The 23002-nt window shown below is 40.5% G+C and overlaps 1 protein-coding gene across 6 annotated transcripts in view; it reads left to right on the top strand.

Annotated features, from left to right (window-relative positions):
• helz (helicase with zinc finger) overlaps positions 1-23002 on the top strand; it is a 273673-nt gene that overhangs the window by 34378 nt on the left and 216293 nt on the right. For 5 of the 6 annotated variants that reach the window (XM_043715064.1, XM_043715069.1, XM_043715066.1 and 2 more), the window contains exons 2-5: positions 8183-8404; positions 17232-17268; positions 19136-19260; positions 22862-22918. In XM_043715064.1, the coding sequence (XP_043570999.1) occupies positions 8201-8404; positions 17232-17268; positions 19136-19260; positions 22862-22918 (423 nt within the window). In that variant the 5' untranslated portion in view covers positions 8183-8200. Of the gene's footprint in view, positions 1-8182; positions 8405-17231; positions 17269-19135; positions 19261-22861; positions 22919-23002 lie in introns of those variants that run through there. The other variant, XM_043715070.1, reaches the window with a different exon arrangement.

The raw sequence follows: 23002 nt of genomic DNA on the forward strand, positions 1-23002 counted from the left end.
TGACCTCTTTCCCCCTATCACATTTCCGACGCACCTCCCCCAAGTCCCTCCTCCCTACCTTTTATCTTAGCCTGCTGGACAAACTTTCCCCATTCCTGAAGAAGGGCTTATGCCCGAAACGTCGATTCTCCTGTTCCCTGGTTGCTGTCTGACCTGCGCTTTTCCAGCAACACATTTCCAGCTCTGATCTCCAGCATCTGCAGACCTCACTTTCTCACCAAATAATAAAATCATGTTGAAGTGAGCAGTAACCAAAGAAATAACTAATGCCTATAAAAATGGTCGGGCAATTATCACGGGGGATTTTGATCTACATGTGGAGCGGTCGAACCAGCTCGGTCAGGGTAGCTGTGAGGAGCAATTCGTTGAGTATATCCGTGATAGTTTTCTTGAACAGTATATGATGGAACTGATGAGGGAGCAAGCTATCCTGCATCTGGGCCTGCGTAATAAGACAGGAATAATTAATTATATCATAGTTAGGGATCCTCCTGAAAGGAATGATTAGATGGAAAGTTTTCTGCCTATTTGTCCAATGTAGTGTTGTTACAGTTCTTGCACAGTATTTTGTAAATTACATTAGTTTTGCTTCTTGTCTGTAAAAACTAGCCACCAGGATACATGAACACGAACTAGCCGTAAAAAGACATGCTTCCCTCTCACTAGTATCCTTACATACAGATGAGGAAGGACACCACTTTGACTGGGATAACACATCTACCCTAGGACAAGCCTAACAAAGACATGCATGAGAATTCTGAGAAGCATGACATTCCAACCGGAACTCTACCAACAAACACATCAAGTTAGATCCCATCTACCACCCCCTGAGAAAAAGAACAGGAAGTGACTTCACTGGAAATGACATCGCCAACCCAAAGAAACGCAAACATATGAATAGAAAGCAGGAATTATTAGCAGTGCTTTGCCTGAGGCCCACTGAAGATGTTACCTAGTAGGGTGACGAAACCTCTGGAAATGAACCTTCCAGCTCAGTGAGCAGACCTACATCCAGAACCTCCACCTGAGCTACAACTCATCTCAAAACTCAATAAGATGAGTGGCAGAGCGAATTCTGCAGAGGAACATAGATGCTTTATGAGTGTGCAATGGTCTTGCAGATGGAATGCAATGTTAATAAATGTGAAGTCATCCATTTTGGTAGGAGTAACCGTAAAAAGGATTATTATTATTATTATTTGAATGGTTAAAAAGTTGCAGCATGCTGGTATGCAGAGGGACCTGGGTGTCCTTGTGCATGAATTATAGAAGGTTCATCTGTCGGTGCAACATATAATTAGGAAGGCAAATGGAATTTTGTCCTACATTGTTAAAAGGGATTCAGTTTAAAAGCAGGGTGGTAATGTTGCAACTGTGTAGGGTGCTGGTGAGGCCACACCTGGAATACTGTGTGCAGTTTTGGCCTCCTTACTTGAGAAAGGATGTACTGGCACAAGAGGAGGTTCACTAGGTTGATTCTGGATTTGAGGGGGTTGGCTTATGAGGAGAGACTGAGTAGGCTGGGATTATATTCATTCGAATTTAGAAGAATGAGGGGGAATCTTATCAAAATTATGAAGGGAGTAGATATGATAGAAATAGAGAGCATGTTTCCACTGGCAGGTGAAACTAGGAAGGGGCAAAGACTCAAAATTAGGGGGAGCAGACTTAGAACTGAATTGAGAAGGAACTTTTTCACCCAGAGAGTTGTGAGTCAGTGCAATTCTCTGCCCAGAGGGGTAGTTGACACAGTAACTGTTTTTAAAGCTAAAATAAATATTTTTTTGAACAGTAAAGGAATTCAAAGTTATGATGGGAGCGGGTAAGTGGAGCTGAGGCCATGAGAAGATCAGCCATGATCTTACTGAATGATGGAGCAGGCTTGAACGGCCAGATGACCACCTCCTGCTCCTTGTTCTTTCGTTCTTATAGAAGGACTAGTACCTCTTAGTAAAGCAAGCTTAGACCAGACAGATATTTTAATCCCATCAGGAGTAACAGATAGCATTTAGCAAGTGCTTAAACCATCTGCTTCTCCAAGCCATATGTCACACAAACTTGTGTACATTAGACGTAACAATGTGACACCATAGTGCTAAAACTTTATGTATATAAAAACTGTGTGTAAAAGAGGCTATTGTAAACCTATATTGGATTCCATCGCTGCCTCGAACTGTGCTACTGCAGATGCTCAATAAAAAGAGGCCACTTTCACCGCTCACTAATCTCTGAAAAATGCAGTCAGAGTTCCGTGAGGCTGCAATCGTGAGTTCATAAAACCTTCCACTCGAGCATTGCAGGTTTGTAAAAGCCCTTGAAAAATGTTTGAATATTCATAATTAGATTTTTAAATATGTACTAAAGAACTAAGTAACCAACAAAATCACATCCTTCTTTGATGTGCTGAATACTTCTTATGATCAGTTCGAACAGAATGCTGGTGGCATGGTGTCACTTGCTCCGACAGCCCCAGACGCACCTGTTCCTTCTGTCAGTGCTGCAGATGTCAGCTCACTCTTCTTGAGAGTAAACCTGAGGAAAGTGACTGGCCTAGACAGAGTCCCTAGCCATGTGCTCCGATCCTGTTTGAAACAGCTGTCAGGGGAATTTGCTGACATCTTCATCCTCTCCTCTCCACAATCAGACGTCCCCACCTGCTTCAAGAAGTCCACATTCATCCCAGTACTAAAGAAAGCGCATGCGACATGCCTCAATGACTACCGCCTAGTGGCTCTGACCTCCATAATCATGAAGTGCTTTGAGAGGCTGGTCGTGGCCCACGTCAACTGTAGCCTCCCAGCCTGCCTCAATCCCCTGCAATTTATCTACCAACGAAACAGGTCCACATTAGATGCCATTTCTCTAGCTCGACAGTCATCCCTAGAACATCTGGATACAAAGCCAACTACATCAGGCTCCTAGTCATTGACTACAGGCCTGGCTTTAACAATATAATCCCAACCAACCTAATCTCAATACTCTGCGACTTAGGTCTTGGGTCTGTCCTCTGCAACTGGATCTTCAGCTTCCTAACCCACAGACTGCAATCAGTGAAGATGGATAAAAGCACCTCCTCCATGATAATCATCAACACTGACACCCACAAAGATGCTTTCTCATCCTCCTACTGTACTCCCTGTGCACCCACGACTGTGTAGCTAAATTCCTTATGAACACCATCTGCAAGTTTGCTGACGATGCCAACGCGGCAGGTCAGATATCAGAAAATGATGAGTCAGAATACAGGAATGAGCTAGAGTGCTTGGTGGTGTTGTGCAGTGATAATGATCTCTCGATGTCAGCAAAGGAAAGGAACTTATCATTGACTTCAGGAAAGAAGGAGGAACACATGCCCCTATCTGCATCAACGGTGCTGTGTTGTACAGGATTGAGTGCATCAAGTTCCTAGGAATGATGACAATCAACAATATCCTGGACCTCTCACATTGATAGGATGGTCAAGCAGGTACAACAACACCTCTTCTTCCTCAGGCGACTTACAGATGCACCGGAGAAAGCATGCTATCTGAGTACATAATGGCCTGGTACAGTAACTGCTCTGCCCAGGACCTTAAGAAACTACAGAAGGCTGTGTGCACAACCCAGACCATCACAGAAGCCAACCTTTCATCCATGGACTCGATTTACACTTCTTGTTGCCACGGAAAATCTGCCAACATCATCAAAGACCCTTCCCATCAAAATAATGCTCTCTTCCAAACTCTTAGTCAGGCAGAAGATACAGAACCTTGAACACATGCACCAACAGGTTCAAGAACAGCTTCCCTGCTGTTATTAGACTGATGAATGGACCCCTCTAATTTCAAAGAATGTTGATCTCGCTTTGTGCAACTGTTGTGCAGTCGTAACCTTTATGCCTCACTCTGCCTAAGCACCTTATGATCCATATGCCCTTGTTAGTTATGATCTACCTCTACAGCTCACGCAACAAAGCTTTTCACTGTACTGAGCTACATGTGACAACAATCAGTCAAATCAATTAAATTCGTTAATGTTGTGAAGCACACTCTCTTTTATGTTTGTGGCATGACAATATCTCCATAATAGAAAAAACATTTTGTTTGTTTATTTATAGTTTATTCAAGGTGTGAAAAATAATGAAATGAAGGGACTTAATGATTTGTGAATTCTTAAGCATTACCTGCTTGCTGATGTTGTTGCTGCTCATGGGTGACATATCCTTGACTTGAGAGATTTAAGTTGGTGTCGAGAAAGGGGAAATCTGTACTGCAGACATTGCTTGATAGTTGTGGTCACCTTTCTTTGATGTCAGCAGTGTAAACCACAGTCTGGTCTGTTACTTTTGAACAGTTTTCTATTACATTTTCAGACAGCTCGGTATGATAAAATCCTTGGAATGCACCCTTTTCAGGAAATGAGACGTTGCACAATTACCTATATCCACTGAGATAAAGCAAGTCACTATTAGGACCTGATTGCTGATATGTGACATCATGACAGAAAACCTGACTCCATCTCAATGCATGCTACAGCTAAGACATGAACTTTAACCTATGTACTTTCCTACTGTGGACCAACAAAACAATGGGAAATAATCATGTCCTTTCTAAAGTCTCCCATGCCCTCAAAAGTTAAGTTAATTCACTTTCTACACATTCCTTACAGACCCTCTTCTGTGAAGTTACATGAATAATCCAGCAGTATGTGGAAGCTAACCTAAGGGCCCAAAAAGAACTTTCATAATATTTCTTAGAAACATTTCATTCTCCTGTCCTGAGAATAAATAAATAAAGTGAATTAGCGTGGAATCTTGCTTTTGATGACTGTTCAAAGTAGCCTTTTCGAGTAGCCTTTTCAAAAATGGACAAAGGTGAAGGTGAAATATCTTGCCTTCTAAGGTGAATTAGTTGTTGCTGTTTACTAGACTAACCTTTGAACTCTGGATATGGGTTCTGGTATTTTTCTGGCTTCTGGAGAAGAAAATTATGGAGAGATATACTTGAGGTTTCTGAAATGCTGAAAAGAATTGGTGAATGCAAGACTACTGAGCATTTCAAGCGAAATGACCAGAAATATAATTGTACTGGTTCTGTTGTTGATGTATTTGTGTGATGGTGTTGAGACATCATACAAGCACAGTGGTGCATAGAACTATCATGTTAATGCATTTCCCGCTATGTTCCATCATCAAAAGCTTGATTAGACTTAAATGGAGTGCTTGCACACTATACCTCCATTCTGTGCATTTGCAAACTCGTGTTTTCACTTTATTGAGTGTCCAGCAATGTCTGTCCCAGTGTATTGTGCTTTCATTAGATCTTTCAAGAAACCAAGCTATTTTCCCTGATAAAATATTAATCTTGCTAATTCTTTTAAAAAATAGAATAGAATAGCCCTTATTGTCACATATACTCATTGAGTATAGTGAAAAGTTTATACATTACCAATTACAGCACCAACTTGAATACAGAAGTACCTCGACACAGCTTCTTTTGTTACAAGATTAATTACAGACAAATGTCCAGCATTATAGAAAAGAGTTCAGTACTGCAGACCATGATGACACTTGGCTTCCAGCTCGCGCTGGGCCCAGGCTCCATATTGCGCCAAAGACAGCCATGCCAGAAGGTCCTTATGGGAGGATGCCACTGCAGGAGGCTGCCATGCCATCTGGGAGCTCCTACAGGAGGAGGCACCTGTGCCAGGCCAGGAGGTTGCCATCCACACTAGGAGGCAGCTGCGCCAGGCTAGGAAACGTCGCTTGCCAAAGGCTGGGAATCACTTGCTGGAGGCTGGTGATCATTGCCTACCGAAGGCTGCGAATCATTACTCACCGGAGGCTGGGTATCATCAATTACCGGACGCTGCGAATCATCACTTGCCAGATGCCAGAGATCATCGCCTGCCGGAGGCCATGAATCATTGCTTGCCGGACTCAGCAGGTCATCGCTTGCCGGAGTCCGCAGGTTGTCATTTGCCGGAGGCCAGGAGTTGTCATTGAAGGCTGGACCATAAGAAACACGAAGAGGAAGGGAAAAAAGAGAAGACAAAGAAGAAAAGAGGAGCAACCGGATCGGCCAGCTCTGGCTGAAGTGTCCTATTCTGCCACCATCTTGCAACCCTGATGCCCTGGTTGATGGGCAAAATGTTCAGAAGTAGACTGAATGACATGTACAAAAATATTTAACTTAGTGAATTTTTTGTTTGATATGCAACCTTTCTGGAATATAGGTAAAAACAATGACTGCAGATGCTGGAAACCAGAGTCTAGGTTAGAGTGGTGCTAGAAAAGCACAGCGGTTCAGGCAGCATCAGAGGAGCAGTAAAACGTCGATTTTACTGCTCCTCGGATGCTGCCTGAACTGCTGTGCTTTTCTAGCATCACTCTAATCTATCCTAGCTCCTGGAATATAGTTTCAAGTTCAAGTTCTGAAATGTTCTTTCGCTCTTCCCTCTTTTTCCCAGACCCCAAATATCTTTTATGGGGGTGTCAGAGTCTTAAAAGGATTTGGTCGATCATGTTGGGTAATATTTATCTTTGTTCATTGTGAACTTTGACAATGAATATCATTGTGATAGTTGATGGGAAGGCCACCAGTTCCGTAGCTATTCTTGAGCTTATCTTTTTTCACGGATGTGGACTGTGAGCATGTACTGTCTGAATTAAAACATAGAACCTTACAGCGCAGTACAGACCCTTCGGCCCTCGACGTTGCACCGACCTGTAGAACCAATCTGAAGCCCATCTAACCTACACTATTCCATTTTCATCCAAATGCCTATCCAATTACCATTTAAATGCCCTTAAAGTTGGCGAGTCTACTGCGGTTGCAGTGTGTTCCTCGCCTCAACTACTTTGAGTAAAAAAACTACTTCTGACATCTGTCACCCCTCAATTTTAAGGTGTGTCCCCTCGTGCTAGCCATCACTATCTGGGGAAAAGGGCTCTCACTATCCAACCGATCTATCCCTCTGATTATCTTCCATGTCTCGATTAAATCACCTTTCAACCTTCTCTCTAATGAAAACAGCCTCAAGTCCCTCAACCTTTCCTTGTAAGACCTTCCCTCCATACCAGCCAGGATCCTAGTAAATCTCCTCTGAATCCTTTCCAAAGCTTCCACATCTTTCCTATAATGCAGTCACCATAACTACGCAATAGTCCATGTGCGGCTGCACCAGACTTTCCATAGCTGCAGCGTGATCTCATGGTTTCAAAACTAAATCCCTCTCCCAATAAAAGCTAACACACTATGTCTTCTTAACAACCCCATCAACCTGGGTGGTAACTTTCAAGGGTATGTGTACCTGGACACTCCGATCTCTCTGCTCATCTACACCACTAAGAATTTTACCATTAGCCCTGCATTCTCCTTCCAAAGTGAATCACCTCACACGTTTCTGCATTAAACTCCATTTGCCACCTCTCAGCCCAGCTCTGCAGCTTATTTATGTCCCTTCACAAAACCATGTTGAAAATCCATAATCAACTTATTCCTTTCTAGATGATTATAAATCCTATCTCTCATAACGTTTCTAACACTTCACCCACAACCAAGATAAGACTGTCTGGTCTCTAATTACCAGGGTTGTCTCTACTCCCCTTCTTGAACAGGAGAACATTTACCATCCTCCAGTCTTCTGGCACTATTCCTGTAGACAATGATGACATAAAGATCAAAACCAAAGGCTCGGCGATCTCCTCCCTGGCTTCCCAGAGAATCCTAGGATAAATCCCATCCAGCCCAGGGGACTAAGCTATTTTTACACTTTCCAGAAATGCTAACGCCTCCTCCTTATGCACCTCAATCCCATCTAGTCTAGAAGTGACATAATGTCATTTAGAAAGTTGAAACTGCATTTCAAACAAGTTCCTACAAAACTAGGAAGTGTCTGAGGCATGCATTGCTGTATTCTTAGGAGCATAAAATGTTGGAGTCTTGTCCAAAAGTACATGTACTAAATGATCACCTGTCTTCTGAACAAGAGTCCTACTGGACTCGAAACATCACTTCAGTTTTCTCCCCCCACAGATGCTGCCAGACCTGCTGATTTTCTCCAGTGCTTTCTCTTGATTCCCAGATTTCTAGCATCTGTAATATTTTCCTCTGTTTATTCTCTCTTGATTAGCTTTAACAGTATCTTCTCAGCAAACCAAATAAGTTGCATAATAAATGATGTTTTTGTATTTCTTTCCTAGGCTTTTGTTTGCCGAGTCATGGCATATAGGAGACCGGATAAGTCATGTGAACAAGCATTTGAATACCTGAGAGTGCAAGAATATGAGCTGGCAGCCAAGTACTGTACAGAAGCACTCATTACCCTTAGCAATCCTTCCATTACCACTGCATCATGCCAGCCGGAGCTAGATCGTATTCGAATTGAAACTCTTCTTTACAGGATAGCCTGCTTCTTGCAACTTGTGAGTATTGTGTTTTGATTTAGCAATGTACGGTATAGGATAAAAGGAGGGATGGACTCACTGGAAAAGGGTTGTTCACTTCAAAGACATGGCCAGTTTTTGCCACGCGAATGTATGTTATGTGATTAAAAGTGAAGTCTTCTTGGAGCACCACTTAATTGGCCACACTATTTTGGAATGATGTTTTAGGTGTGTGTAGCTTACAAACTAGAATGTACTTTTGGTTGCATTGTTGAACTCGCCAAGCGCTGAAATGGCAACAGGAAACCAGAAAATTATTACCTGCCCAAAAAATGTTACTAAACTTCAAGCACTACCAACCATTTAGTCTGAATTCTAATGGCAAGGCATTGTCGATATCAGAAAACATTAGCTCACGTTTACCTGTGGTAAGGCAGCTATTGAAGTAAGGTGCAATGTAAAAAGCTTCAAAACCTTTCACTGTCTCAGCACAGTTGTGAGGAATGTGATATTCATCAATTTTGAAGTGATATTTGCAAACTGTTTTGAATGTTTAGTGCTTTTATTGGAGCAACAAATGCTGGCTCTGTCAGTAGCACCCACGAAAGAAAATAGAAGATAAACGTGCCATGTGGAATTTATATTTTTTATTTTGGTGTTAAAAATGTTTCATGAATCAGTGCAAACTGATGCTCATGTGGAGACTGTATTAAAGTAGAACGAGTACTCTATGAACTTAGATTTTGTTAATTATTTCAATGGGTTTTGGTGTCCCTAGTCAGGCCATCATTTCTTTTCCATCCTTAATTGCCCTTGAGAGCAGTTGACAGATAAGTAAATTGCTTTGAGTCTGGAGTCACAAGTCAGCCAGAATGAGGAAGGCCAACAGATTTACTTCCCTGAAGAGCATAAGTGAACTTGTTGTGTTTTGCTTCAATTGAAATGTGTTTCATGGTCTTTGCTGAGACTAGCTGTCAATTCTGCATTTTTCTAAAGCAAGTTAAGTCTTTATACATTAAATTTAAAAAGAATATGGTGTGATCTTATTGAAGTATTCAAGGTTCTGAAAGAGCTTGACAAAGTAGACATTGCAAGAATATTGCTGATGGAAATGTCTACTAGGAACAGAGAGAATAAGGGGGCATTCATAAAACTGAGATGCAAAGAAATTTCATCTTTCAAGGTAATGAATATCTAGAATTCTCTACTACAGAGGATTGTGGTGGCTAAGTATTTAAAGAGGAAGTAGATGGATTTCTGAAGTATTGAGGAGTTGAAGACTATGAAGACCTGGCATGAAAGGGGAGATGAGGTCTGAGACCATGACCCTGTAGAATGGGGCAGACTTAAAGGGATGAAGGTCCCATTCCTTACTATATTTTTTAAGATCTTGATTTGATTCTTGTACATTTTTCTTCTGCTTTCCACATTCATTTCAGCTTTTCTACTTCCTGTCATCAGCTTTGTGTTTATTCTATCTGAATTCCTTCTTTTGAGTTCCTGGAATGGTAGATTACTAACTGTAGGAGACACCATGATTATCCCGAAATGCAATGGATCATCCATCTCTGCCTCCTGAGGGACTCAGCATCATGGATTCCAATCTTCACCCAATCAAATTCATTTCACATGCTATCAAGAAATGACTGAAGACACAAGGAATACTACAAATGCTGTGCTTCCTGACAACATTCCAACATGAGTTCTAAGCACTTTGGTTTTAGAACTATCTGGGTCCCCAGCCTAGCTGTTCCAGTATGCCTAAAACATGGCTTCTATCAACTATGTAGAAAATTGTCTTGGTTTGTTTACCATCCTATGAGTCCGCTGTTAATCATCTGTGAAACAATTGAAGATGCAAGCTTTTTTTTTGTTGCGCTTGAGAAGTGTTGGTGAGCTACATCCTTCAACCACTGCAATCCATGCAGGTGCTTCAACAATTCTGTTGAGAAAGGAGTTCCAGGATTTTAACCCAAAGATGCTGATGGAATCAGGATATATTTCCAAGTCAGAATGGTGAGTGGCTTGGAGGGAAACATACATATCGTGGGGTGCCCATGAATCTGCTGCCCTTATCCTTCCATATGGGAATGGCTATGGGTTTGGAACGTGCTGCCTAGGGAATGTTATGATCCCAACTGATGTTACTGCTGAATATTTTCGAATAAAGTTTCATTTGATGGAGCATACTTTAAAAATTAATTTACGGTGGTGGTCTTTCATTGTAACATAAGGACACAAGTCTGCAGATTTGTTTTAAACAACAAAAAAAACCAAGCTATCTAAATTTTAGACTGTTTGAAATATTTCAAAACATGTAACCAAAAAATTCCATTTATTTCCCATCTTTGGAACTGATCAAAATCCAGGGAAATTTTCCTTTCATGTCTAGTCAGTCGGTTTGACTTACTTGCTTTTCAGTTCCTGTCCTGTGAGCTCTGAAGTCTTTTCCCTGGCATGGATGGTCAATGTTTGTGGTTATTTTGCCATTTAAGCAACCTGCTTTGTCCTGTATTTTTATCAAACTTATGTGTTGTTGGAGCTGCACTCACCCAGGCAAGTAAGTGGGGAGTGTTTCATCACACATCCTTCTTGTGCTCTATAAATGGTGGACCTTGTGGAGTCAGGAGGCGAGCTACTCACCAAAGGATTCCGAGCCTCTGACCTGCTCCAGTAGCCATAGTACTTACTTGACGAGTCCCGTTCATCCTCTAATCAATGATAAACCCTAGGATATTGATTCAGTGGTGGTAATGCTGTTGAATCTCAAGGGTCAACAGTTACATACTCTTGTTAGAGATGGCCATTGCCCAGGAACTTTACATGATACGAATGTTACTTGCCACTTATCAGCCTGAACCTGGATATTGTACAGATTTTGGAGCATTTGGATAAGAACTGCTTTAGTATCTAAGGAGAAAAGAATAAGTGTGGAACATCATGCAGTCATCTGTGAACATCCCCATCCAGAGTCATAGAGCTGTACAGCATTTTCAATCCTCTACCCTGGGGAAAAGATCTTGTCTTTTCACCCTATCCATGACCCTGTGGTCAAACTCATCCATACCAACCAGATATCCTAAATAAATCTAGTCCCATTTGTCAGCATTTGGCCTATGTTCCTGTAAATGATCCTTTTCATATACACATCCACATGCCTTGTAAATGTTGTAATTGTACCAGCCTCCACTACTTCCTCTGGTAGCTTATTCTATAATTGCCCAGGGGAGCAATGGCCCCGTGGTATTATCACTGACTATTCATCCAGAGATCCAGATAACATTCTAGGGACCCGGGTTTGAACCCTGCCACAGCAGATGGTGGAATTTGAATTGAGTGAATATCTGGAATTAAGAATCTAACGATGACCATGAATCCATTGTCGATTGTTGGAAAAATGCCTCTGGTTCACTAATGTCCTTTATGGAAGGAAACTGCCATCCTTATCTGGTCTGTCCTACATGTGACTCCAGACCAACATCAATGTGGTTGGCTCTTAACTGCCCTCTGGGCAATTAGTGGTGAGCAATAAATGTCAGTGACGCCTTCATCTAGTGAATGAAAAAAAAATACCACCCTCTGGGTGAAAAAGATGTCTCTTTGGTCCCTTTTTAGATCTTACACCTCTCACCTTAAACCGAAGCCCTCTTGTTTTGGATCCCCTTCCCTGGGAAAAATATCTTGTCTATTTACCCTATCCATGCCCCTCATGATTTTATAAACTTTTATAAGGTCACCCCTCATCCTCCGATGCTCCAGGGAAAACAGCCCTAGCTTATTCAGCCTTTCCCTATAGCTCAAATTCTCCAACCTTGGCAACATCCTTGTAAATCTTTCCTGAATCCTTTCAAGTTTCACAACGTCCTTCCTATAGCATGGAGAGCAGAATTATTTGCAGTATTCCAAAAGTGGCCTAATCAATGTCCTGTATAGCCGCAACATGACCTCCCAATTCCTATACTCAATGCACTGACCAATAACTGCAAGCATACTAAATGGTGGTTTCACTATCCTGTCTACCTCCGATTCTATTTTCAAGGAACTATGAACCTGCACTCCAAGGTCTCTTTGTTCAGCAATGCTCCCCAAGACCTTACTAAGTGTATAAGTCGTGTTCTGATTTGCTTTTCCAAAATGCAGCACCTCACATTTATCTAAATAAATTCCTCGCCCCATTGACCCATTTGATCAAGATCTCATTGTACTCTGAGATAACCTTCTTGGCTTTCCAGTACATCTCCAATGTTGGTGCCATCTACCAACTTAGTAACCATACCTCCTATGTTCATATCCGGATCATTTACATAATGACAAAAAGCAGTGGACCCAGCACTGATCCTTGTGGCACACTGCTGGTCACAGGCCTCCAGTCTGAAAAGCAACCATCCCCCACCATCCTCTGTCTCCTACCTTCGAGCCAGTTGTGTATCCAAGTAGTTAGTTCTCCATGTGATCTAATCTTGTTAACCAGTCTATCATGCAGAATCTTGTCGAAATGCTTTACTGAAGTCCATATCGATCACTTTCACAGTTTTGTCTTCGTTACTTCTTAAAAAAAAAGTTCTATCAAGTTAATGAGACACGATTTACCATGCACAAAATCATGTAGACGATCCCCAATTTGTCCTTGCCTTTCCAAATAAGTGTAAATCCTGTCCCTCCAGATCACCTCCATCAACTTGCACACCACCAATGTCAGGCTTACAGGTCTATAGTTCCCTGACCTTCCCTTATCACTTTTCTTAAATTGTGGCACCACATGAGCCAACCTCCTGTCTTCCAGCACCTCACCTGTGGCTATCGATGATACAAATATCTCAGCAAGGGGTCCAACAATCACTTCCCTCGCTTCCCACAAAGGTCTCGGGTACACCTGATCAGGTCCTGGGGATTTATCTACCTTATGCATTTTTTCTTCTGACTTGATATGATGCAGGAATGGCAATTGATGAAGTCACTGAAGATGGTTGGGCACTTGAGGTTCTTGTGGCACAGTGGCATGTCCCTACCTCTGAGTCAAGAGTTCTGGGTTCAAGTCCCACTTGCTCTAGAAGCATGTATTAACAGATCTGAGCAGGTTGATTAGAGAATATCTACCCTGAGGAACTGAAATGATGACACCACTATTTTCCATTATGCTGGGCATGAATCCAACTGGTAGAGAGTTTTCTCCCTGATTACTATTGACTCTAGTATTCCTCTGGCTCCTTGATGTCTACTGGTCAAATGCAGCCTTAATTTCAAGAGAATTTGTATTTACATCAGGTCTGGAGTTCACCTCTTTTTTTGACCATGTTGGACCAAGGCTGTAAAGTAGTCAGGAACTGAGTGGTCCTGGCTGAACTCAAAGTGAGCATCACTCAGCAGGTTATTGCTGAGCAGGTGCTGTCGATGTCTTCCCACAGTTCACTGATGGGTAAGAGTGGACTGACGTGGTGGTAGTTGACCATGTTGGATTTGTCCTGTTGTTTGCAAACAGGACGTTTCTGGAAAATACTTCATGTTGTGGGTTTGATGTCAGTTATTGTAGCTGCATTGGAACAGCTTGACGAGGGGCTTGACAGGTTCTGCAGCTCTGGTCCTCAATACAATTGCTGGAATCTTATCGGAGGCTATGGACTTTGTAGAGTCCAGTGTCTTGAGCTGTTTCTTGATACCGGGAAATTATGAAATTGAAGGAAAACTGGTGTCTGGGATGTTGGGACTTCAAAGTAGCTGAGATTCACTTTGCACTCCGAGCTGAAAATGGTTACAAATGCTTCAGCCTTTTGCACTGATGTTTTGGGCCCTCCTGTCATTGAGGATTGGGATATTTGTGGAGCTACCTCCTCCAGTGAGTTGTTTAATTGTCCACCAGCATTCATGATGGGATTGTAAATCTGCAATCTGATCCATTTGTTGTTGAATGACTGATCTCTGTTTATCACTTGCTTTGTTGTTTGACAGATAAGGAGGTCTCTGTTGTTGCTTCTCAAGTTTGATACTTTTTTTTGATATGTCTGGTGCTGTTCCTGACATTTGCTCTTTCACTGTTCTTTGAACGAAAGTTGATGGTAATGGTAGAATGAGTATGCTGGGCGGTGAGGTTGCAGGTTGTGTTGGAGTACAATTCTGCTGCTGCTGCTGATGATGACCCCAGCACCTCATTGTATTCTGTTGCTGGATCTGTACTGTTTACCATAATGGTAGTACCACAGCACAATGAAGGATATCCTCGTTGTGGTGTCACCACAGGGATTCTGCTGTGGCTCTCCTATTGGTTCTATCCTGAAATATGAGCCAGTGGCAGTCATATGTGAGAGATGCGGTTAATAATATTATTCCCCACTTGTTGGTTCCTTCCTCACCTGCAGCAGACCCAGTTTGGCAGCTCTGTTCTTTAGGACTCGATCAGCTTGGTAATAGCTGATGCTGCCAAGCCATTCTTGGTGGTAAATGTTGAAGTCACCCACAAGAATATATTATCTGCACTTGCCACCCTCAGTGCTTCCATCAACTGGAGTATAACATGGAGGAATAGTGATTCATCAACTGAAAGGGTATGCAGTAAATGGTCACCAACAGGAAGTTCCTTGCCCATGTTTGACCTGATGCCATGAGACTTCATGACAGCATTCAGGACTGCAGAGTAACTCTCTTCTAATTGTATCCTATCATGTTGCTACTTCTGTTGGAATGACAGTAATGATATTCAGGAACGATGGTGATGTTGTCCGGAACTGTTAGGTACAGTTCTGTGAGCATGACAATGCTTGACTCCTCTTCTACAAGATAGTTTTGGCATTGGCTCCCAGATTTTAGTCGAGAGGACTTTGTAGGGTTAATGGGTTTGAGTTTGCTGTTATAGTTTCTGATGCCTAGGTCAGTGCCATGTATATGTTTTTGTACTTCTGAGACTTTGTAGCAGCTTGAATGGATTGATTGGCAGTTTCAGAGGGCATTTTGCAGTAGGTCTGACCAGACCAGGAAAGGATGCCAAGTTTATTTCCAAAATCAGTGAAACCAGATGTCATTTTGCAACAATCAAAAATAGTTTTGAGGCCATCATCAGGCACTTCATTTGTTTTTGTATTCCAATTCCCCTAACTTTCATTGGTTCCCACTAGTTACCTGGATGTCCAATGCACTGGCGAGATAACCATGACAGTTAGTCAGCAATAATCTGTTTGCTGATACCCAATTTAGGTTCCAGGTTTTAGTACTGCCTTTATCTAAACATGGTTAATAGTGCTGAATTTCAGATGTGAAGTAAGCGTTAATGTCCTTAACAGCAAAGCAATATATGGTGGAAGATACTTTAATGTCTTTAGGAAAATAATGGGAATTGTGGACAGAATCTCTTCGCAGGTTGGAATCACACCTGGTGTCCATGAAGTTGGTTGGGATTGCTGCAGGTCAATTATCTTAGCCCCAGGGCTTATTCAGGAGTTATTCAGAGTACTGTCTTCACAAAATCATCTTTAGCTGCTTCTTGAAAGACTTTCGCCTCCACTCGAAGATCAGAAGTTGGATGTTAGTTACAGTGTCCCTCTAAGTCGTGCAACCTTAACGTGCTTGCATTCTGTGTGCACATTGATTGCTCCAACAGATTGACTCCTGGTTCTGGAAGTCACTGTTGTATGGACTTTGAAGGTCCATACGGGAAAAAACATAAGTGGGAATGTTGGTTCGCTGATGAACAGTGTTCAGTACCATTTGCGAATCTTTTGACACTAAGCAATTTGTTTTTAAATGCGAAAAGACTTGGATAGCATTTAGGATGATAAATGGCAATTAAATTTTGTCAGAGAACAGTTAGACAATAGCCATCTCCAATTTAAAGTGCACAGAATCTAACCATTTCCTTATGGTATACAGCATTGCCATCACTTAATGCTGCATATAGGGAGTTCCTATTGACAAGATCCTCAACTAAACCAACCATGTAAATGCTGTGGCTACAAGAACAAGTCAGAGGCTGAAAAGTCTATGGCAAGTAACTTGCCTCCTGTCTCCCCATTGCCGATCCTACATTGATAAGGCACGAGTCAGGAGTGTGATAGAAAACTTCCCATTTGTCTGTGTAACCTAACAACACTCAAGAAGCTTTACACCACACAGGATAAAGCAGCCAGTGATGCCAACACTCCATGAATAAATGTAGAAAACTGTGCAATATTTGCCAGTGTTCTTGGCTGAGTAGATCAAACAGTTGATCATCCAGAGTCAGGATTATTAAGACAGCCCAATGTACATGTAGATTATGTTTTTTACTGTCATTTTATTTGCAAGTTAATCATCAATTTAGTTGTAATTTGCTATCAGCTTGTTCTTGAAGTGACGATTATTTCAACATTCATTAGTTAATATGGTGTGAAGAAACCAACTGCAAAACGTAATAATTTTATACTGTTTGTATGGCGTTTCTGCATAGTTTGGAGAAAAGATTGTCGTTATTTCCAAATGTTTGTTAAGTACTTCCGGGTGAAGGTGTTAAGGAAATTGCTTTCCTTGTGCTATAGCAGAACCTCAGAAGCTTCTCCATCAGATTTGGGAACTGCACTTTGCTGTAAATGTGAAGCTGTTCTGTCAGTGCATAACCAAGTGGCTAAATAAGCTGCTTTTGTCTAGTGTATAGTGGAATGCAATGAAAGATCTTTTTCCAACAGAAATATTGTTTAAAAAGAAGTATTACAACCAGACAAGAAATAAGTGAGAATTATTTAATTTAAAATGTAAAGATTACTTGACCTGTAAATGACAATTGAGTAATATTTTATTGAGCTGTCTGCAGATGTTGAGATTTGTTGGACTATAAGTTATTTTGGGAAAAGCAGTAACGATCTTATACAATTTGTCAAAAATTACTTTGTTCTCTCTGTTGCAGAAAAACTATGACCAGGCTGATGGAGACTGTAAAATTGGTATGTATTACAATCATTTTATTTAAATTCACTGTTCTGCTGATTTGGAGCTTTGGGCGGGTGTTAATGGATATTTATGTACCAGTGAATTGTCCACCATTCATCACTCACTAAACTTTAATCAATACTAGTAGAAACTATCCATTTTGGTATTTAATTGTATGGAACAATTGCTAAATTAATTGCCAAAGACAAATGTTAAAATTGAAACAGTTTAGATGTTATTGTAGACCAGTGCTTTTTACCATGCCTCATCTGAGTGCCAATTAAAAGTAAGCTTGTTCTCATGGTGAAAGAGGCCTGTTTTTATTTTCTTCATTATTTCCCATCCTGCTAGCTAGCTCAGGAGTATGATTTATGGGTATTCTTGGCTCTTGCTGAATTGACCATTCTTCTTCCATGAGAGTTGATAGGCTGTGTTACTGTTGAGAGTATTGCACCTGAGCCACATTTAGTTGTCATAAGATTTCCTTAAACATCCACATTCTGGAAAGAGTCAGTGGGATACAATTCGGATGCAATGATTCTGCAATTGTTTCCCTAACTCCTGCCCTCTTATTGCTTTTGCCACTGCTGTTCCACACAAGTCATTCATACCATTGCTTCCCCACTCCTGTTGTTTGTGCCACTATCACTCTATCTGTCATGCAAACCAATATCACCAGCCCCAACCTGGTCAAGTGGGTCACTGCCCCATCATTTCTCCCACACTGCCTCTTCCTCTTACTGCCATGCACCTGTCTCTAACTCTTAGTTGAACTCTGTTCTATTAACACAGACAGAAAACTGAATTGGCGTACCATCTTAGGTTGCTTTTATTCTCTTGTACCCTATTCAGATGCTTGTCAAAATTCTAGTGGAATAAGTAAAATTCCAACACTAGGATATTCAGACATTTACTACATTTCAATTATGTGCAATTTAGTTTCTGATCTGTTCTTTTCCCACTCTATGTACAGCAAGCAGATAGTATAGTTTATAAGATTTATAACCTGTAGTCAAGTATTGAAGAAGGAAGCCTAAAGCTTGCGCAGAATGCTATTAACAGGAAATGCAATGGATTTCACTGAAATGTGACCAACTCTTTCTCATGTACCATTCCACAAACTGGTCCTAATATCATGATTTCTAACATTAACCTTTGCTGTCTTTTCATTGGAAATAGATGCCATTCTGTTCAGCTTACATATAATATATATTTTAATTAATTTCCCTGAAAGTTATTCCATTACCATTAAGGTGAAACCTATGTATTCCTCAATGCAACTGTCTCGATCAGTTCTTTCAATTCCTGTGACAATTTTGAGTATTCTCAGTTGAGTCATCGTAAGGTCTGCTATTTCAAAGAAAACCTGCCCAGCATGGGAACTTTAAAACATTCAAGGCCATTAGCCTTTGCTGCCTTTTTCGATCATGCCCAATCAGTACGTGAATTCCATTTGACCATCTTATCCCTCAATACTCTTGTAACAAATTCCATCTTAGTGAACAAAATCCTCATGTTCTTTACTCTTATAAGCTGACCAAAGAAATTGTTGATTTTTGATGAACTTGTTTTTTCTGCTTTAAGCAGCAGCACTACAAGTCCTGTTAATCAATGTCTCTGGTTATGTAACCCTGTCTGCAAATGCCTTTTTTCTTATGGCTTCGTCTTAGAATTTACTGGGGATTACTAAGATTTCTGAGCAAATACTCCAGCATGTATTTTCTGATCTCACACCTTAACACTGTACAAGACACAAAACAAGTTTATAACTACACAGTTGACATAATTAATCTCCTGGGATTTCAATTCTTAACTTTTGTTGACAGACTTTGGGAGTGAAGTCTGTGAAGTAAAGAAAGGTTTATATTTCTGTGTCTACAGTGTTGGCAGAGAGACTGGCCAAGGGAGACGGCACACTGCAAGCAGTGTTTCGCTGCATGTACGTGGAGGGGAAGTTACAAGCAGTGTCCAGCATTTTATCAAAATCCTTGATGGGGGAATCTTTGGTAGGTTGTGTGTTACAATTTTTATTTCCCCCTCATATGATTTAGCAGAAATTTCTTGTATTTATGTTGCACAAGTTAAGTGGTAGTGAAATGATGAGCTGCCCCGTTTTAACTTCTGGAGTTTTTTTTGTTCTCCTGTCCTGTGCCATGTATTATAATTTCCAGAGCACTCTTTGACTTATGTTAGAGCTAGTTGCTGGAGGTGTGCAAATGTGATTTGGGGACTTTTTTTTAAACTCGCCAGTTAGCCTAACTGATATAATGTGATTTTTGTAAAAAAACTCAAACTTTGCCATTTAACACTGCAGTGTGCAGAGGATCCAGTGACTTCAATATTGATAAAAGGTTTACACCTAAAAAGGCAAATATAACAATGTATGCTCCACAAATTCACCACTTTTCTTGAATGACTGCTGGACGGTATATGGCCTGCAATCGTACATTTGTATTCTGATTGCTATATATTAGGTAAATTTGGATAGTAGCTCAGGAGATGACAAAAGTCTGTTTGATCTTGCAAACCTTGTGCAATCAATTCCAGCATCTTGGGTCCTTTTTTAAAGAGAGAAGGGCTGTTGCATGTAACACAGATATGCACAACCATCTTTGACAGCTGTATGAATGATCACTTCATACCACTGTGATAAAGTTTTACTCTGCCCAACAGACATGCTGGGAAATCAGCATTTGCACTTCACCTGAAAGTAGTGTAATATGATGTTGACTGCAGCCCCATTTTGAAGGATTACTTGCCCACATACCTCTTGAGCAATCAAACTATCTCCCAGATAGAAACTGCAGACCAGTGTGACAAAACAAGGAGAGCTATTCCAACCAATGGAACGTTTTAGCTAATTCAAGCAGGTAGTTCTTGTTTTTTCCCCCAGTACACACAACACCTGGGGACCAAGATCAGGTAGATTGTTTTAATCCATAAACATATCCTGCTTTCAGCAGATGTACAGTCACAATAAGCTTAATTAATCAATATATTTTCTAACAAACCCTTGTCAGTCTCTCTTTTTAAATAAAAAGCACATGCATTATTGTTAAAGCTGAATTCTAATAGCAAGCAATATTATTTCCACCATGCATTCATATTTTTGTTATGTGGTCTTGAGACCTGTGATCAATGAACTATGAGAGTAATATGATTGCAAACATAACGCAAAAACATTTCATCTGTGCTTATCAGAATTTATGTGCAAAATTAATTTTGATACATTTGTTTACTCTGTAGAAAAGCATGTAGTCAGTAGCCAAAATGTAGTCCTGGATTTCTTCTGTCCTATAGCACAATAAGTGGAGTAATTCTTCACTTAATTTGCTAGTCATGTCCTTTGAAATTGCAGATTTAAGTGAAACAACTTTAAGTGAACGATGTTAAAACCAGAATTTTGTTTTTCTTGACAAGGAATATCATAAAGAACCCATGTACAAATTCAAATACTGTACTGTTTATGTTCACTGTTGTGTATTCCCAGCTGAAATAACTTAGAAAATTACTAAATATAAATGAAAAGTTGCATGAATCTGAATTAATGCCTGACAATTTTTCTGTCATCGAAAATGACTAAATCTCTTTTATAGAAGACATGGACTGCTCACCACCTCATTCAAGGACAATTAGCAATGGATAATAAATAGTGGCCTGACCAGGAATAACTACATTCTATGAAAGAATTGTTAAAAACAAAATTATTCAGTTTACATAGTATTTTTAATTTCAGGTGAAGCCATGCTAGAGAGTATGTCTATATGGATATAGTTACATGGATGCAAACGTGTTATCATCTCCCCACCTCCTGTTTAAACATGGAAGTAATAACTACCCCCTACCAAGGTACTCCAAATATACTGTCTAACATTGACTAGTATTTCCTGAAATAAAATTACTTTCTTCCAAAGTAATTTGCTTCTGAATCACATCCCATCTCTGTTAAAACCCAGTGTTCTCTTCATTAAGTAAATTTTGTTTACATTACTCTCTTCTGTGTAACAGGAGTATTTTTGATCTCTTTCCTCTTGCCTTGACTCTCAATATTTCATTTCCACTGTCTGTGGAACACTCAGAAGTCAGCTTATCATCAGTGCCCATGCACAAGCAACTTTTCAGTGAAAACCATCACTTTAAAGGGGTATGCACTATCTATTGTCTCCATGATGTTAAAACAAATTGCTCAAATCTGCATAGAGCAGGGAATTTCTGTACAGATTTTTATTTTGTAATGTAGTGAGTTGTTATGTAATGTACTGCCTGAGAATGTGTTAGAGGCAGATTCAGTTTAGACTTTCAGCAGGTTATTGGATAATTTATCAAAATGTGGTGACTCGGTGGGTCAGTGAATCTGCCTGACAGCGCCAAGGACCTGGGTTCGATTCTACCCTCAGGTGATTCTCTATGTGGTGTTTGCACATTCTCCCTGTGTCTGCATGGGTTTACTCCGTGGTCTGCAGTTTCCTCCCATTAACAAAGATGTGCATGTTAAGCTTATAGTGTCCAAAGATGTGCAGGCTACGTGGGTTAGCCATGGAAAATACAAGATTACAGGGATAGGTAAGGTGGTGGGTCTGGATGGGATGCTCTTCGGTGGGTTGGTGTACTTGATGGGCCGATTGGCCTGCTTCCACAGTATAGGGATTCTATGATTCTACGTAAGGTGAAACATTTGCAGCAATCCAAGGTAAAGGAAAGGAAGTTGGACCAATTGAGTTGCTCTTGGAAAGAGCAGGGATGGATGTGGCAGGCTAAATAGCCGCCTGTGTACTACTTCAGATAAGTTGACATCATCTCATAAGACAATGTGAGCAGGTATGTTCATATTTGTGGAAGAATAGTTCAAAGAAGGATATGGTTAAAATTTACGAATGAGGCATAGATTTGTTTGCTATCTTAGCCTTTTTGCTATCATAACCATCCATGACCATTTTGTTACAAATAGTACTGTGCAGTAAAATAATGATTTTGTTTGAGGTTACCTACTGTATTTTCATGAGTTTGACAATGAGCAATATTGTGGCAAGAGCCACAACAATGACATTGACTCTCAGCTGCCCTCTGGGCAATCAGGGACAGGCAATAAATGCTGGCCAGACCAATGATGTCCTTGGTGAATAAATTTTTAAAAATTCGAACTGCTTGCATACACAAATGCAAAAGTGACTGAAGTGACAGAGCTAATGAGTACCTCAAGCATCCCTCAGTGGGATTAACGGATCCAAAAAAACAATTGGACTTAATAATGGGTCAAACATGAACCACGAAGCCACAACTGTTTTTTTGGTTTGATCAAGATCTGCAAGTTCTTTAATATACCATTCAGGGTCATTATTGGTATTGTTAGAGAATGGCATCAGAAATTTTATTTTTAATAAAATGCCCTTAAATTGAGAATATAGCATCATTCATGTATGTAATTATGTAATTGAGGAAGAAGAGCTTTTTGTGCAGTTTAGTTCCAGAAAGGTTTCACATTGCATGCGAAAATCACCCATAACCATTCTGAACTACAGTTAAAATTTATTCCTGTCAGAGAGTAAATCTACATTTTACAAATATTTGCTATCAAATTGGTACAGCTTTTCATGTTTTTTTTTCTAGAATGGGATGATAACAAAAGATGTAACCAGGCTCAAAATGCTTCTTGAAGAAATGGATGTGAGTAATCTGTTCAAAGCAGTAATAAGGGTTTTTTTTTTCAAATAAATTAACTGTGTCACAGATTGTGCAGCTTGCTTTTCA

The sequence above is a fragment of the Chiloscyllium plagiosum genome, chromosome 24 (assembly GCF_004010195.1).
Source record: "Chiloscyllium plagiosum isolate BGI_BamShark_2017 chromosome 24, ASM401019v2, whole genome shotgun sequence".
NCBI lineage: Eukaryota > Metazoa > Chordata > Chondrichthyes > Orectolobiformes > Hemiscylliidae > Chiloscyllium > Chiloscyllium plagiosum.